Source organism: Acanthopagrus latus, chromosome 15 (assembly GCF_904848185.1).
Source record: "Acanthopagrus latus isolate v.2019 chromosome 15, fAcaLat1.1, whole genome shotgun sequence".
Classification (NCBI taxonomy): Eukaryota; Metazoa; Chordata; class Actinopteri; order Spariformes; family Sparidae; genus Acanthopagrus; species Acanthopagrus latus.
The window spans coordinates 25,980,346-25,999,197 of NC_051053.1; the positions used below are offsets into that span (position 1 = coordinate 25,980,346).

Below are 18,852 nucleotides of genomic sequence, written 5' to 3' on the forward strand. Positions count from 1 at the left end.
ACATGAGCTCTGTCGGCTGCGGTCACAAATTAGGCCACGTTGTGATAATATTTTGATTGTTCACGCAGCCCCGAGCAGCAGCAGCAGTGTGTGTGTGTGTGTGTGTGTGTGTGTGTGTGTGTGTGTGTGTGTGTGTGTGTGTGTGTGTTGCGGGCTTGTCTACGCGTGTATCAGCGATCGGGAACACTTTCCACAGTCTGACGGTGTCGTGACAGCATCGTATTAAAGTATTAACGTTTCATCTGCGGATTTAATTTCCCACTGACGTCGCCGCCAAATCAAACTGGTTCAGTCGACACACTGCGATCAGTCAGAAAACACGTCCTTGTGTTGGACTGGACGGATTGTGTTTTAACTGGCGGCGCTCCACAGCGTGACGAAGCGGCTCTATTGAACCCAACTGAGGATCTTTAAAAGGCTTTATTGTTTTCCTTTTTAAGTTTTTGTAGATTTTCTGGTTCCTCGATTGGAGGATTTGTTTTTCCCCCTCTGTTCCGTTGCGCTGCTCTGGTTTCACACGGCTGTAACCCGAGCGCTTCATTTTGTTTTGTTTTCATTTGTCGGAAGAAATAACAAACTTTACGACATAATTTCAGGCTGTTAACTTCTGATTTGTTACACTGCTTGACATTTTAAAGAACTGATTACAGATTCGAGATATTATCTAATAAAGAAAACACTTGCATGAAAGTAAAACAAAGATAATTTCGTCTCATTATTTGCCTTCCTTGGCTTTAGTTCCCTCGCTGGCTTCGCGTCCTCATCGGTTACAAACATCAGCTCTTTTTCCTGCTTGGCTCTCCGTGACGTAACGCCTCCCGTGTCGGTGCCTACCTCTCGTCGCAGTAGGTGAACTTCATGTCCATGCTGTGTCTGCTCAGGAAGGTCTTGCTGTCCATCGGCGTGTCGATGTTGGACGGGTGTGGGATGGGTTCGCACATCAGGACAGCGCAGGTGAGCGGAGGCTCTTTGAAACCACACAGCCCTCGCGGAGGGCAGCTGTTGTACATCTTCAGCTGTCCGGTGCAGTGCAGCACCTGGAGGGAGGAAACGGCAATATATTGTGAAATTGATCCCTGCTACATATTTCAAACAAATGATTGTATGAAGGATGTAACCGTGCGGGTTCGGTAACACTGAACACTTATCGGAAGACATCACAGACATTTCAGGGGCTCTGTGATTACAAACAGGGCAGGAAAGCAGGAAAATACTTCTGCAACATAAAAAACATCAGGCCTATTTCTCAGACTTCGGTGTGATCACTGCCCGGTCTTGTAAATTACTGGATATCTGTATCTCCTCAGGCGTCCACCAGTAAATCAAGTCCGTGTCAGACTCAGACTCTTTCGACTGTGTTCACGTTGTCTTCACATGTTCGACCTCTGACGATGCAGCTGCAAACTGATTCACTGCCTCACAAACAGTTTAAAAAAAACCTGATGATTTATCGTTCTGTCAACAGTGTCTGTGTGGGCGTGCGTGGGGTGTGTTTCCCTCATTTTCATCAACCGAAGACCTGCACGCATGCGATGTGCAGATGTTGCAGATGTTGCAGATGTTGCAGATGTGTTGGCTCGCGGCTGCTGCAGCTCTCTCTCTGTCTCTCACCTTCCAGCTGGCTGACTTGAGGTTGACGGTGCGTCCTCTGTTGGTCACTGTGCATTTCATCCTCATGAAGAAATCTCGCTCGGTGCTCAGCTCTTTGCCTTTTTTACCGAAGCCGCTGCCTGAAACACAGACGATCACAGAAAAGGGGAAATGAAGCACTTCTTGGATTATGTTGTATTTTATTGCAAAATGGAACAATGATATTAATTTGACTTTATTGACTGACTTCTTGCTCAAAGTGCCCGTCTGGCCACCGTACTCGAATAATGAAACATATTAACATGATATTCTATCAGCTCAACCACATAAAACAAAACATTTCTCCCAAAATTGCAGCTGGAAAATCTTTTATATTATTAATCTAAATTCTTATTCCGTCTGGTCTTTAAGTGCATATATTTACTTGAAACTGTGATCACAGGAACTTGTGTTTCCACCAGTGGTTTTGTGAGAAAGCTATAAAAAAAGCAACCCCTGATTGCATGAAATCAAAATTTTTGATTTTGTAACGTGTAGCCACGTGTCTCGGTAGTTTCCACAGTAAATTTTGTGTTTCTGTCTCCAGCAGGAAAATACCTGTGGGGCTTTTCCTTAAACTACTAAACAAAGTCGTGAGTCATGAACTATTACTCAAGTATGCGTGCTTTTATAACACAGTTAACCTTCAGTAAAACCTTTTGTCCTCTAAAATCAGAGCGAGGTCACACCTGCGCTGCGTGAAGAGATAATAAACATATTTCTGATTATTTCCAAGCAGAAAAATGACCAACAACACAAACGGGTTGTTAAATTTTGTCCCGAATCCGCCTTGTTTTTTCCCTTATGTCACTGGGAAAACGGTCAAGGTTTGTACTGCGTGAGAACACACTCACACTCACACACACACTCACACACACACACACACACACGCGCGCGGTCAGAGGACGTGTAAACGAGCCAAGCTGTTACATCACGAGGTCAGAGTTCAGACCTGGCGCTGCAGCCTGCAGAGAGAAGTGGTGGATTGTGCACTTCTGTCAGCCGCCAGGCTCACAAGTGCGTCTTTGAATAGTTGCACTTCACCAAAAAACAAACATACTTTACACTTTTCTCCTCTCGCACTGGAGAAAAATAAGGAAGTCGTGCAGGTTATATGTGTTGGTGCGTTAAAGGGAAACGGGAGCTATAAAAAAATCCAGCGTTGCTCCAGTTGTGTGTTTTGTGGCCGCTGCTGATAAGAGTTATCAACCACAGCTTAGTGAGTGTGATTGTGTCATTATTTTCCCACACAAACCTTCATCAGTTACACACTTATAATTTTCCAGTTGTTACAAAGTTGTCCTGATGTTTCTCCTCAGGAAACATGTTGTATATGTGTGTGTGTGTGTGTGTGTGTGTGTGTTTCTGCTGAGTCTCTATCAGAGACAGATAGCTCCCGGTTCCTCTCTCCGTCTCTCTCTGTGTTTTTTTTCCTCGTCTTGTCGTCCTCACAGCTCTTATCGTTGCCTTTCCCTCGTCTCTGCAAACACCAGCTCCCACACACACACACACACACACACACACACACACACACACACACACACACTCCTCGGCTGTATCTGTCTTTACGTTCCTCTCTATATGGTCCCTGACCTTCTGTTCTCGTGTTTGTTCTGGATACTCGTTCGTGAGATAGACGATGTTATGTAACGCCGTGCATTTACGTCTTTTCTGTCTCGTGTTTCCTCGGATTAATTAATGTCGCGTCAACACGACTCTGTGTACGATTATTCAGGAGCTTCAAAGCTGTACATAGACACTGACCATGTTGATGTTTGTGGTGTGAGAGCCAAGAACTGCAAGAACTTCTCTAGAGAACGTTCTCACCCTCCTGGGTCAAATACAGCAGCCTGGTAAGAAGACTTCACCTCTGAGGTTTGACACAAGACGCTTTTGGACACACAAGACGGCACATCTGCAGCAAGGTAAAGGCTGCAATGTGCCGCCTTGTCTATCTGAAACGGTGGTGTAATATTCCTTCTTCTCCAAAAAGCCGCCACTGGGGTAGTTGTGACGTGATGTGAAGCATGAAGTTGGGCGTGACAGACGGACAAATTGACGGCCACTGAGGGGAGTCGAGTCGCGGGCACCTGGACTGACTTTACCTCCAGAGACGACAATATTTTACCCAAAGTGTGATCTGATTCTAAACCTAACCAAGGAGTTTTGTGACCTAAATGTAACCAAACCATGACTGTGTGTGTGCTCACCGGCTGCCTTCAGGCTGAGATTTTCTCTGATCTCTTCGTGGTCACATGGATGAGTGAAGTCAAAGATGCTGTGACCGGTGAGGTCCACCTGGAAAATACATAACAATTAAAAACACATTATTGGAACATTTTCATACAAACACACACTGGTCCTGTTACTGTCTTTGGTTGTTTTGTTAAATCACATCTTCTTATTTGTGTTCGTGTTAGATTTGTTGTGTTTCTCGTCCCTGGCAGCAGGAACACGAGAGGCAGAACGTGGCGCTGAGCGTGAGTAACGACGGCTAACAGGATCGAAACAAATTACAGAAATCGCTTCGACACAAAACAAACAGAAAAACGTCGGCACGGATCAGCAAATCGACCCAAAACTGAGCCAGCTTCACCTCCTCTGTGATTTTGTTTTTTTAATTTCAGAGCAAGCGGATGAAAAAAAAAAAAAAAGCTGAGTTTGTTTAGAGTTGAACCTCGGTGTCTGGCTGAACTCACACTGCTGGTGCGAGAGGTATTTCACACAAACACAACAGGCTCGTCTGACTGACACTTCACATCCACGTCTCTCGACTCTCACGTCTCGCTGCCGCTCTGGGTTCATGTCTTCCTGTTCGCTCTCTCCCATTTCCAGTTTAAAATAGCAGAAATACATACTAATAACTTTTAAACCAGGCCTCTTCAGCCTTTTTTTTTTCAGGCCAAGGACCTCCGAGCTAATAGAGCGACGCAGCACAGACCCGCAGCTACACATGTTAGATATAAAATTCCGTTGAATATTAAACCGGGCCGACGACGTGGAAACAAGCCAGCAGCTGGTGCAGCACGGAAGAGTTTGTCAGAGTCTCACACTGGATAACTTGCAAGAATGAATCAATACTGTTTGTTCACTGGGGATAATTATACAGATATTATAGAGATAACTGCTCAATATATCTTTGATACTAATACGTTGGATTCATGGTAACTGACATTTTCAGACAACAAGAACAGTGTTGAATGAAAACTATTCACCAGTTAGTAAGAAAGTGATGACGATGAAAAGAAGACTTTTTTATTTGATCGTTTAGGATTCTTTGCTTGATGACATTTTATTTGTCTTGTCATTATTATCTCTTGGAGCCATGAAGGTTCTTTAAAAGTTTTTTTTCCACTTGTTCACAAATCCATCTTAAACCCACTGGGATCGGGCTTTTGTGTGCTACGTGAATGCGATTTAAAACTAACAACGCCTGAGGTTCATCTTCTCGTCTCACTTTTATAAATACGGGACGCTGCGAGTGTGTTTCACATCCTGAGCCCTCACAGCTCCGTCGGCGTGGGACATTAAGAGGCTTGTGTGTGTGTTTCACTGTTTGTTCTTTAACGGTCACGTACCTGCGTGAGCCCCATGAATTTGCTGATGTTCTCGGACAGGAATATCATGTCGCCGTCGGACGTTACCACGGTGATGAAGCCCTCCAGAGACTTCAGGTACAGACTGTCCATCTGTCTGTCCTCATCGCCGTCACCGTCGCTGCTGCAGCCTGCAGGGACGGACAGAAAACAAGGTGGGTAACACAAACCGCTCCTCTCATTCCCTGCTGATTATAAATGGATATCATCTTAAATGTGTGTGTGATTTCTTTGAGTGTGTGTGTGTGTGTGTGTGTGTGTGTGTGTGTGTGTGTGTGTGTGTGTGTGTCAGGCTTGTTTTCCCTCTTTGCAGCTTTGGCTCGGGGCCAAAACAAACCAGTGCAGCTTCTTCCTGCGTCTCAGGCCACTCCTGATCCCTGAGCCCTGACAAATTACACCCGAAACCACACGAGCTTTCATAACAGCGGCCCTGCTTCTCAGAACATAACTCACACACGTTATGTTCAAATATGTGCAGCGCGGCATCCAAACATTTGTACGCAGAGACTCCAGTTGTGTCCGCAATGTCTCGTTTAGGAGCTAACTGATACAAAACAAAGAGACTGGATCCAGATCAAGAGGTAGTATGTGTGTGTGTGTGTGTGTGTGTGTGTGTGTGTGTGGACGGTGGCTTCACACCGAACAAAGCCCAGTAGCCGACGGGGGTGGAGGTGCTTGCAATTCCTCCAGTGTGCTTCCCTGAGATAAGAGAGGCCAGTTCTCAAGGCTCCCGGCGAGGCTCGGGGCTCGAGCTTGGAGCCGGGCCCAGATAGCGTTAACCCCAGCGGGGGGAGCCCGGAGCTTTTCTCATGGGCCCCGGGGAGCTGGGGAGACTCTCGGGTCCCAGTCCAAAGACCAGCGACCACCTTTGGCCTAAATACTGAGCTGTGATTACCAGTCATTTGGACGGAGCTGCACTTTTCTCCTCTGTGTTGTTCTTTGGTTGCGTAACTGCCCTTGTTTTAAAATAATGGAGCGCAGAGGGACAGCTGCTGCTCTGACAATCATTTCTCTGGCTGTCTTGACATTTTTATCTGCTGCACTGGACAGAATGAAGTGACAGGTCGTACGAGGGTTCACCGAGTCACGCTGGGATTCCTTCTTCCTCTTCCACCGCTGTCACAGTTATCCCGGTGCCTGCTCTCTCAGAGCTGTTTCAGACTGAGGACTTGAGAGAGACGAACTTCAGGGCGTGTAGCGCCGAACGAACCCCGTCAGAGGAAACCGTGTTAACGTCATCCGCTCTCTGAAGTGCTCCTCGGTTATTAAAGACTCACATTTCAGGTTTTCTATCTGAGAATTTCACCTCCTTTATCCTCCAGAAAGTTAAAGCTCCACCAACTTGCTAAAGCAGAGGGTTAAAAACTGTGTCGACTCTGGATATTTCAACAGATTGAGGTCATTAAAACACATTATCACATGTATCACACGTACTGTTTTAGCTTCATTACCTGGAGTGCAGTTAAAAGGACAACTGTGTGGTTTTTGAATCATAACAAGTTAATAATACAAACGTAAAACAAGCCATTCTCAGAGAAAAATAAGATCCCAGAACACAGTTTAAAGCTGGAAAAGGTGGCAGGGTCCGCCACATATAAAACAAAGTAGAACAGTATGAAATTGTCCTTTATTCAGCCAGCGAAGATCTTTCTCTTCTCATTAACTAAACAGTGCTTAAAGTGGTGATGTAACAGTGACGTAACACTGAACACACCTGAAACTTTTCCCTCCCTAAAATCACAGCATTGTGTTTTAACCTGGTTTCACTGAACGAGATTAAATCTGTCAATATCCAACATCTTGAGTTTGTCTAGGCTAGAGCTGCATTTCTCTAGTTTCGAGGACACAGATTCAACTGATTTCTCCCTTAAAAATGAGAATAATCGATGTTGTGTGTGAGTCAAGTCAAACTTTGCACCCACCAACCAGAGGAGGGGAGAAAAAAACCACTGGACACATTCCAAATCAGCTTTACTTCCCCATCAGAACATCTCGTTCCTTCTTATGTAACATGACGGGTTTGCATATGTGCCTGCTCGGTGCCTATACAGTACGCTCGTGTCTGTAGGAGTGTGTGTTTGCGAGCGCGCATGCAAACATGTTTGGCGCCACGGCAGACGGGTGTTATGGCTAGCGAGGGGTAAAGCCAGCAGCAGCCCAACGATGGGCAGAGCTCCTCGCTTCCTCTGCAATCTCACGCTGCCATCACAGAGCAATCAGACCCGACTGATAACGCTGGATATCTGCCGCTGGATCTCGTGGATCTCCCTGTCCTCGCCTCCCCTCTCACCACTCGCCTTCCTACCCTCATTACCTCCACTGCTCCTCCCTCCCTCTCCCTCTTGTATCACCCTCCTCCTCCTCCTCCTCCTCCTCACCTCTTTCTCTCTCATTTCCCTCTTCTGTCGTCCTTCCCACTATTTTTATCACTCTAAAATTTCTAGGAAGGGTGAGCTAACCCAGATCACAAACACTGTGGATTATTATTATTATTATAATCATGATTATTACAACCACAACAATAATCTACCTTCACTCTGTGAGGACGACAGCTGAGGCTTATATCTCAAAATGTTGGAACATGAAACTGAAACTATCTGCGTAACAGTTTTTTTGGAATTTGACCCCTTAACTGAAGAAAAAACTTGTGTAATCACATACAGGTGTTCATTTTAAGTTTAAAGTGCAATTTATATGCAATTTTTGTTAATATAAAACAAAATAAACTTTAGGAAAAAAGTTAATAAAAGTCAAATATATGTTCAGGTGAGGTAGAATACCCAAAAATAATAACTCAACATACATATTAATAAGTCAAAAACATTCAGTTACTACAAAAACTTTCTGACAGTTATGTTGAGTCTCATTCTGTTTGTAGACAAAAATAAACAATCAATTAATAAGTACGAGTTTATATGACATAAATTTACTCCTCCATATTTTGATACAGTCCTCCAGATGTGTGTTGGTCGTTAAAGGTTTTTAATTTGTCCGAGAGTTACAAATAAGGAACTTTTATAAACTAAAGAAGAGCGGAGAGGCCGCAGCTCACGACTCATCTGCTCACGTCACTAAATTAATCAATCAACTCATTTATTTGTCGTGAGTTGATCTTCTGCGAGGGAAAAGGAAACGATCCAGCCGTCTTTGCATCCTTGCTTCTTCATTTTACAGTAAATATGAATTTCTATATTGTGTAGCGACACTTTACAACATTCCACATTTCTAATTCTTTGCATCTGTGATTCCTACCAGGCGATTAAGATCTTTCACACATATTATGTAATTTGACAACGTAAGAATGTAAGTAGCTCTGAGGCGCAGACGTTGGCAGGCGAGGTCCTCTGATGTGTTACCTGTAAGGTGTCGCAGCTCCATTAAAACAACAGATTTCTCACTGTTGGAAACAATCGAGATAATTTAAGTTCACGGCTCGACAGACTCTATAAATAAAGTCGGACCGTCGACCTTAACGCGAGCGCTATAAATATAAAGGAGTTATTAAAAGTGATGAATTCTTTTTATGATTGATGACACAGAAATAGGAAGCGGCAGTCGCCACTGTTTAAGGAAGCTTTGGTTGTATACATCACCGCTTCCCCATCAGACAATGCAAAGCAGTTTATAAAAACAGGATAAGTAGGGCCGTTAATAAAAGAATAAAGATTTAGATTTATGGATAAGGTTAAGGTCTCGTATTAGTCACAACGTGCGCCGACTCCGACACAATGGCTTTGTTGTGCGGCTGATTACTGTTCAGCGCCACCGAACCTGATTTTTTTTAAATGTTACGAAAACATTTCCAGTGTTTCTTCACGTTACATGAGGATGAAGTCACACGGACGTATGAGAACAAGTCATAATGTTGTTATAATTGTTTTGCTTTTCATTGTTGTTGGTGTGGAGCCACTTTTTGTGAGAAGCATTAATTCCTGTGACGTTTAAACGTTTCTATCTCAAGATTTTTCAAACCGATTTTATAAAAACCTGAATTGTGACGAGTTTTTGTTGTTGCTGTTCATAATTCTGTAAATAATTAGAATAAAAGAGCTGCAGAGCTGGTTAACCAGTTACAGTTTTGGTTGAACTATGTGTTGATAAAATAAAGTACTTTGAATGAACCGTGACAAAGTTTTCCTTCGTGTAAAATAAATCTACAAACGGTTTCTTTACTCCCTACGTACACACGACTCTCTGCATTTGAAACTCTCCTTTCATGACTGGTTGAGTCCGTCTCTGATCTCACAGCGAGACACAGCGAAGGAATTCCAGAACAATAGGTCTGTCTTTTTTCTTTTTTTTTTTTTGGGTTGTTTTTTTTGTCAAGCTTCCTTCGGGGCTTCTAATTTTAAATCAGACGAAAGGAAGGAGTGAACAGAACCGATCCAACAAATACCTTCCTACTTAACTGGACGATTAGTCACAGGCCTACCTGCCAACACACAAACACACACACAAACACAAACGCACACACATCATGGATCCATCGAGACAACATCTCAGGTGTCCTCCTCACCTGTGGCGAGCAGCTTGCGTGTGCGCAGGAAGCTGATGGCCAGCCTCATGATGGAGGCCTTGTCCAGGTGAGAGCTGACGCTGTGGGGTAACGGCAGCTGGTGGGCGAGGTCGTAGAAGACCTCCGTCTCTTTGCTGCGCCGGCAGCGAGCCGCATCCCGAGACTTCTCCTTCCGACGCTCTGAGCTGCTCCTGCACAGAAACACACCGACAGCAGGACGGTCACACCTTCACCTTCACCAGCTGATTGTTTAATGAGTCATTTCACTTTATGCCTTTATAGGTTGATGTTTTCACTGGAAATCAGTTTTTTAATGTTTCCTGATAAACTCGCTGTCGGTTCACTGGCAGCAGCTGTGTTGATCGTTACACTTCAGATTTCTCCGTTTGTTGTTCGACATTTGTACAAACTGCTGCCGGCAAACTGCAGCGTTCAGATCTCAAGATCATAAATCTTCATGTGACTGTTCGGTTTCACGGGAAGTTCACTCACAAGTCAGAACACAATATGCTTTTTCAGAATAAAGACACAGAAGTCGCTGTTAATTAAGATACTAACTTCAGCGAGACATTTGCCAAATATTCCTGAGAAATATCACATGAAGCACACTCGTATATTCTCGGTCACTAATCTTGAAACATATCTGAGCCTGTTGGCGATATGGAGGCATTCGTTTTATAACGCTGACAAAGTCAAGACGCTGTGGAATAACAACAACACAACACAATCATAAACTTACTTACACGTCTTTTATTTTTTCTGTTTTGGGAGAACAGACTGAATTTGATGCCTGCAAACTAAGAACCACAGCGTCCTAAACTTGAGTTGTATCGTATCAAACAGTAAAATGTATCGTCATGTTTTCTTTAATTCTCTTGCACTTGACGCCAATTTAATTTCCTTTATTGAAGAATAAACTTAAACAAATCATAATCCTTGAAACCTTTTAAGATGCGTGTCAGACTACAGAAACAGCTGCTTCATGTGGACAAACTGTCCTTCGTCTGTCACATTATACTGACAATAAAAAGAATAGTTTTGTTATTATCTTAAAACAAACCCGACACGGACAAGACAGACAGTGAATCAAAAGTTCTGCACATTTTTCTCACAAATAAAGAAAAACAGAAAAAAAAAATTCAAGTGACGATGAAACACAAAATAAGTTGTAAATAAGTTCGTTTTTTGATTTAATCCATTTACTTCAGCCTGGATACGACGTTCAGCCACGTGTGCTGCTGTTTCAGTGACATCTCTACTGTCCAAGCCCTAAAAACAAACCGCTCTGATATCAACATTATCAACATAAAGCCAAAATACTACTAATACATTTTATTCAGGAAACAAAAACATGCTGTTATCCAAATAAAAGTAATTATATTTCAAGGTAATTTCAAGATTATCCTTACTGTTTTTGTATGTAAGCTTTTTGATTGGGCAAAATATAATTAATTTAGCAAACAGAAGAAGAAGCTGCATGTTTGGAGTCCAGGCATCAATCACAGTGTTTCACAGATGCTTCATATGAGGATAATAATTTCTAACAGATGATGATGAACAAGGTGCCCAAAATCAGCTTTGACCGACAGGACGCCCAAATCCAGAACTGTGCATGATCTTCTGAGAATATAATTTATTTTTCTGGCTCGGTGCAACACAACTTGACTAAGTCAGATGTTGAAGCCAAACATCCAACGGACCGGCGGTCCAGAGGTTCGGCCTCGGGTCCAAGAACGCAGCCCAACAAACCATATTAGGACATCGCACATGGACTTCTGGTTTCTCTGTGTTCTGTCTAACACTCACATTTATACCTTCACACCGCTGCGGCCTCTGTGTGCTGTCTGAGGGGGATTCCCGCATAGCAATATTCAGATTTATATGCAGAGAACAGAGAATTAAAGACACCACAGCCTTTTAATCAGAGCAGCAGCAAACAGTGTTGAAGCTGGAGGTGAGTGAACTAGTGTTGTGTTGTTGTATCACCACTTACAGCCTGGCCGGTCTGTCACTGTCTTTCGTATTTACTCTGAGACTTTAAGTTTCTTTTAAAGAAGAGAGTGAAGTTCAGGTGAGCTGAGAATAAATGTGGGCATCAGTGAATCGAAGCTGCTTTTGGGATTCGATGTGCAGGTGACCAAGAGCAGAGTGTGTCGAGAGCAAGACAAACAAAAATGTGTTTCTTCATGATGCAAGTTTACATTTCTTTGTGTTTTTGTTTCCTCAGTTTGTCCTGATGCTTGTGTTGTTGCTCTGGTGAGCGGCGACAAACACTTCACCACAAACTCAGCTGGAGAGACGACTTACAGACCAAAACATCACCAACACATCACTCTTTCTTTACCAGGCGTCCCCAAAGATTCAGTTTGTAGGAGCTCCTAAAAGTTGGTTAAAAGTCTTGACAAGATGCAGTTTTGAGTCGGGAACTGGGGAATAAAAGCTACAGCGCTAAATCTTTTATCAGTGCCAGTTAGAACTAATTCAACTTATCCAGAGGGGGTTTTTCACACAATGTGCAAAACAGCAGCAAGATTTATTATCAGTCCCAAGACGGAAACATTTTGAACATTTCTTCTGTTGTCACATTTTGTTTCCAAGGACCTCAGAAGTAACTTAAGGGCCATTTTTCTGTCACGCAGACGTAAAAACCAAGGACGTGTTAACAGATTGCCAGTTAGCTGAGAGAGCAGCTGCAGCCGTCGTAAAGACTTCACGAGTCCCGCGAGGAGGATTAAAGAGTTTGCAACCCGCCTTTAAACGAACGCCGTCCTTCACAGAGCCAAAGCGAGCATGTCGGGGGGGTTTAACACATGCTGAACATATGAAAGAATAAAACCTTATCAGTTTAATGTCAGAAACATCTGAACAAAGAGCTTCTGATCTGTCTGCAGGCTCTATGACAACGATATCTTCCCAGACCACAACAGATGAAGTGTGGCTCTGCTCTGCTGAACTTCAGATGCCTTCCCTCTGCGGTGACACGATACGGTTTTATCACGGCGCAGCAAACCCGCAACATGCAGGTTTGGAGGAGGAAAAATAACAATAGTGCAAGAAAAACACGGAGTATAACGGAAACAATGTGCAGCAACACGACCAAGGTCAAACCTGTGGCTGCGACTTCAAACCACAAAGATAAGAAAAAAGATTTAAACTGAAGAGACACCGAGGAGAGACAAGAAGACAAATCACTGCTTATATTGTAATAAAATTAGAAATTGTTGGAAGTCGAATGCCAGAAAATGTCACTTCAAGTCCAAGTCACTGCCAGGATATCACGTTAGCAGTCAACGTTTCTTTATTTTTCATTCAATCCAACAAAGTCGTCACGATTATCCTGATGTGTTTCTGTAGGTTTCCTCTGAAAACAGTCTGGACTCACCTTTACAGTCCCGTCAACAACATCAGGTCTCATTAAATAACCTTCAAATCACCAATACAAGTAATATTTTACTAAATATTTTAATATTTTATCAAACAAAATGACTTCAATTTCAGTTTCTAAAACCAGGAAAACAATTAATTTAGTTTTGAAAAGGAAACAAGCTGAAATATTCTCACTGCACGGCAATATTTTTACACATTTTCAGATATTTAGATATTCAAGGACTCAGTTACTTCCCAGAATGAATCACTTAAAAAAAAACCAGGAGAATCTGTGTGTTCCTACATGAAGCTGCTCACAACAAGGTCTGGAGTTCATCTTTTAACAAATGTGTTTTTGGCGCTTTGAGACAAACATCTGCACGTCCGATATCTCCAAAACCCTGCAACTCACACAAAAGCAATCAAGAAGAAAAAAAAAATAAAGATGTGTTTTCTGATTTTGTGAACTGTCCCATAAATGCTCCCACACTTTGTGCCCGGAGCGTCTTGATAATGAAACAGGTGAAAATCATCTGCTTCACATCAACAACAGCATCAGAGTTGGATGTTAAAAATGTAAAATCACTTCTTTTCACCTCCCGTCTGGCTGTGATCCAGACCCAGAGACACAGATAAAAAAAAAAAAAGACACAATCAAACATGCAAACACACATTACGGAGAAGATGGGCCACAGTTAACAGGAAAGGCCGAGCACAGAAGCACCATTATCTTATCTCATCTAGTGGATGTCCCATCAGTTTGTCTCCCTGCTCGTCTCTCTGAGGTTTAAACTCATTAACCTCGACTGAAAATCACCCAAAACCCTCATTACTGATGAGCCAGCGGACAGCCGCTCGCTGACTGCTCCCACTCCATCAAGTCAACTGGAACCTCAACCAGCTTCTATATGTGTGTGTGTGTGTCTGTGTCTGTGTGTGTGTGTTTGCAGTGCCACGCTTTCATTGTCTGGACCCATTGTTGCTGCAGGTCCAAGCCGACTAGTTCAGGATATAAAACAATGGCAGTCGCAGCGCCGATGGACTCGCTGACCTCTCAACACGCCGCAGAGTTCAGAGCTCATCGAGTCCATTTAAGGTGTCCGCGCTCTGCTCTTTTACTTTTTACCTACTTCAATATTTGGTTTCTTTTTTTTTTACTCTCACTCTTTCCTTTTCCTCTACTTACTCAGCTAAGGCTAATTTCCACCTCATTCCTGGTAAATCAGGACACAAATCCTGATCCTCAGAGCGACAAATCCTCCATCACAATGTCAAATAAATGCTGCTAAAACCTGTTAAAGCTGCGCTGCTTCTCGTTAGTCTATCAGGGAAACCATTTCAAGATAAAACCACATCAGCAACGTACAAACAACAAACAAACAAGCCAACAAACAAGTGCTGTGCAAAGTTTTAGACCCATTTCAGTAACGTGTTTAGTCCAAAACGCAGTATTTCACGATGTGAGAAAATGGTGAGAAACAAACGGAGATAGTGGAACATTTTTCATGCTTTTATGTGTCACAGCAGACTCCATCATCCCTCCACATCAGAGATCCTGGGATGGCGGCCGTTTGATTGACAGCTCATTTGAGTTGGAAATCAGCTTCTACGTCCGACCTACATCCTACAACAACCACCGACTGACCCACAGCCTCTTCCGTCTCCTCTCTCCTCAGCCACCTCCGGACTGATGCATCACGATTTTAAATCTAGTGATTGATCAACAATACAAAACACGTCAAAACCAGAATCCATGGGACTCTTGTGATCCTTTTCAGAGGTTAACAACCTTCGTCTCTGAGCAGCGACAGGTCACTGAGGACGTTTGTTTGTTTGCTTGTTTGCTGCACGGCTCTCGGCTTGTCGCTCCCGATCTTTTGGAACAAACTGTTACTCGACTTCAGATCTGCGGACGCCCACGGCCTGCCGTACCTGTTCGGACGTGCCTTTTGTTCAGCCTTTTTGCACTCTTCAGCTGTTTTTATTGTCACACAGATTGTTATGTCTCATAGAAAAGTGCTGCGTGAACAAACTTACATGCAGAAGCGTATTCGGGCGCTGCAGCCTGCAGGCGGAGGGCACCGAGTTCATGCAATCAAGCCATGTGGAAAATACAGTAACTATCTGAGTTCAGCCAATTACCTCTTCTGTCAGTCACTCGACTCATCCTGAGAGGAGTTGGATACGTATCAAACATCCCAAAAAAACACTTGAAAGGCTTTTTTGTCGGATTTGTCATGCGTTTGTTTAAACGGGTCATTTAAGGCCGAGCTGAGGGAGGGAGGGAGGCTGGCGAGCGTGTGATGACGTGACGTGAAGTGATTCAGAGAGTCATTATCGTCACCTGGCGAAGGGCGTTTTGATCGGATTACTGCAGCGAGATCACGAAGGGTTTCACCTTTGTGTGTTCAGTATTTAGGTCAGCACGTGTGAGATGATTCAGCAGCATAATGGGAAGTGTAACATCACAGAGGCAGCAGGTTTTTAAATAAATGGTCAAATGTTTGATTAGACGGAATTATAATAAAGTGCTGTAAAGCTGCAGAGACGCTCAGATGTAAGAAAACAGGTACGAGTGACACGGACGCCAACAAATGTCACGTTTTTGATCAATTTTCTCAGCGAGACTGGAAACTGTGATGCTTGTCATGACTGTTTTTGAACGATATTGCGCAGCCCTACAGGATGACAAGGAAAATCAATCAATCAAGTAAAAAGTCATCATCTATTCAGGTGAAGTTCTGTCGTCCACAAAATATTTCCGGAGCTTCACAGTAAAAACAGAAATTACGTCTTCTCAAATCGATTTATAATCATCGGGGCTCACAGAGACGTAGATTATGCTGGGCGAGCTGTATCCAGAATATTTTATAAGCTATCAATCTGTGACTGACCTGTTTTTAATTATTATCAAAAGGCAAAGGAGGTGAAGACGGAGAGCGATAGAAAACTGAGGTGAAACAAGAGTGAACGGACGACAGGTCTGGTCAGGTCGATGTGTTTCCTCTGATAACCAGGACTTCAAAACCGGCTCTCTTTCAACGAGATCAGCAGCTGACGCCATAGTTATAAATTCAACCGGATTAATAATTGCTCTGCCTTTTCATACTGTAGCAACAAGATCAGTGTTTCTGGGTCAAATTTGGATTCTTGTGGTTGTTTTCAGGTTTCAGACAGAGGCGGAGAAAACACAAGTTTAAAAAAAGTCTGATTCTGTAAATTTGAGCGCCAAGCGAAGTTTTCTGTCTGCCAGCCGAGTCAGTAACGTGCCGCACGTTAGCGCTATAAAAGCAACACTCATTCATAAATAGTTTGCCAATAGTGGGATTAAGTTTCTCACGCACACACACACACACACACACACACACACACACACACACACACACACACACACACACACTCCGGCCTCATGACACAACATTTCAACTGCGGCCAATTACAGATGTGTGACCGACGCACACACACAAACACACAAACACTGCCTGTGACAACAGCATCATGTGATGATGGATGAGGTCACACACACACACACACACACACACACACTTTGTCCCTCGTGTTCTCCGCTGCGATTGGCAGAAAATCCTCCTGGATTCATCCTTTTGCCCTCGAGCTTGAAACTGAGACACATGAAGGAAAAACAAACAAGTCAGAGGTGGAACATACCTCGACGGACAGTTTCTGTCACTGCAGCCTGACACGCCGCTCGCCAGCCAACCGTGTCATTAAAACACAAAGACACACACGCACGCGATGTCAACACGACTGAGTAATATAATTAGAATCCACATACTGACCTACGAGAACTGACGGACATCAAACACCGAAGTGAAATGAAAACATCACATGAATCACGGCCCTGCTTTCTGTCCTCGCCAGCAAATGTTGTAAAAAGCAGAGATAACATTCTTTGTTCTGCTCTGATTCGCTGGCAACATCTCGACGCCGCTTTTAGACGCGTCAGAATAGAAACCTGAGCCGCGGCGATGAGGCCCGCCGGCTATTTTCATCGTCCCGCACTCATCACGCACACATTGCACGCGTAGCCCTAAAAAATGCCGAGGCTCGCTCCACTGCTGGAGGCTCAGACTGAGATATTTATAACCGCTGGATGGACGGCGGCGCTGTGAAGTACTCCAGGGCTGGACTTTTGACAATTCTGAGGTATTTTACTCGAGTGTTTATTGATCTGCTACTTCACACTGCTGTTTTTAATCCACGACATCCCAATGAACACTTCAGTTACAGCCGCTTGTGAATTAAACTGCCGACTGCTCGTGTTTCACAGTTCTGCTGAGTAGACAGTTCTCCTCTTAACCTTTTGTAATGGAACAATTATTATAATAACAGAGGGATGACCGTCAGGTTGGCAGCCATAAAGCTTCCTGTTGACCACCGGGGACAATTTAATCGGCTACATTTTACTTTGTGTTTCTCTACATTTACTCCATCTGCAACTTATTAACGTGTTTTGAGAAACTGTTGATCTGCTGCTGAGGAAGTCGCTGTTCTGGGACTCGACTCATGACATCCCTCGACTGGAGACACAGTAGCTGTTTTTATACTGGGCAGCAAGCCGCCAATCTGGCAGCCGGGGAGTTTTAAAACCAGGAAGCAGCTGATCACAGCAGTCAGTCCATCACTTCACCTGCAGACGTCAAGATGAGCAGCTGGACAGCTGCTGAGATCCAGGAGCTGCAGCGTCTCCTCGGTCTCTGTAGCTGTCTTCACTGTCCGCTTGTTGTTGTAGCAGGAAGCTACTAACGGTCGCTACTTTCAAATTAAAAGCCCCCCGCTAAGAACCCAGCTCTAAACTCCAATGGGGTGCAATGTAAAGTTCTTATTTTGAAGACAAATTCGACCTGCTTCACTGTTCACGCCCAACTTCCTGCTTCACGTCACGTCACATGTTTACACCGACCTCAGTGGCGGCTTTTTGGAAAAGAAAATATTACACCTCCTTTTAGAAAGACAAGGTGGCACATTGCACCTTTACCTTGCTGCAAATGTGCCACTCCTTCTATCTAAAAGGGGCTAATGACTGTTTAATACTGACATGAAAAGAAAGGAGATTAAAAGTTATTTGTTTGCATTACATCTATTCAAATGAATATGTAGTATCTGTGATTTGTCTTGCTGTAACTAAGGACTCGAGTCACTAAACTTCTCTCTGACTCGGGACTTGTTTTAGACTTGAGTCAAGTGTCTGTGAAAGGATTTGAGAACTTCATCCAACGTATAGATGCCAAAAAATGCAGCGTGAATGCTGAAGAGCACGTTGCTGGAGATTCAGCCTGCCTTTCACTGCACAACAATCAGGATTCAAATCACGTTCTCGTGGTCGAGTGTATAAACGGGCTCTGACCGCTCAGCCGCTGAGCACAACAGCGATGTGTGTGTGTCATTACGTGTGGCGGTGGTTTCACTGCTGCCTCACAGAAAGAAAGTCCTGTGTTCGAATCCTGTAGCTTCTCCTCCGGGTAACGAAGAGTACGAGTATCACGATGTGGTCCACTGTATGTGATCAAATAAAGATTCTTCGTCTAGTAGTAAAGGCTTGACATGTCTGTCAAACTGTCACAGAGAGAGAGAGAGAGAGAGAGAGGGAGGCCGACACAGTTTCCTTACGCTGCGCCAGCTCTCACGCGAATAACAAAGATTACAATATCTGGAGTGTGAAAATGCTTCAGCTGATAAACAGACGGACAGGCAGAAAACACATACCTGCATTCTGAGAGCTCCGCG

At 43.8% G+C, this 18,852-nt stretch overlaps 1 protein-coding gene across 1 annotated transcript in view; it reads right to left on the reverse strand.

Moving 5' to 3' along the window:
• epas1b (endothelial PAS domain protein 1b) overlaps positions 1-18,852 on the reverse strand; it is a 47,291-nt gene that overhangs the window by 15,633 nt on the left and 12,806 nt on the right. Inside the window, exons 2-6 of the mRNA XM_037122938.1 lie at positions 9,742-9,932; positions 5,208-5,356; positions 3,840-3,927; positions 1,612-1,730; positions 835-1,037 (exon numbers count right to left, since the gene is read on the reverse strand). Of these exons, the coding sequence (XP_036978833.1) occupies positions 835-1,037; positions 1,612-1,730; positions 3,840-3,927; positions 5,208-5,356; positions 9,742-9,932 (750 nt within the window). The remainder of the gene's footprint in view (positions 1-834; positions 1,038-1,611; positions 1,731-3,839; positions 3,928-5,207; positions 5,357-9,741; positions 9,933-18,852) is intronic.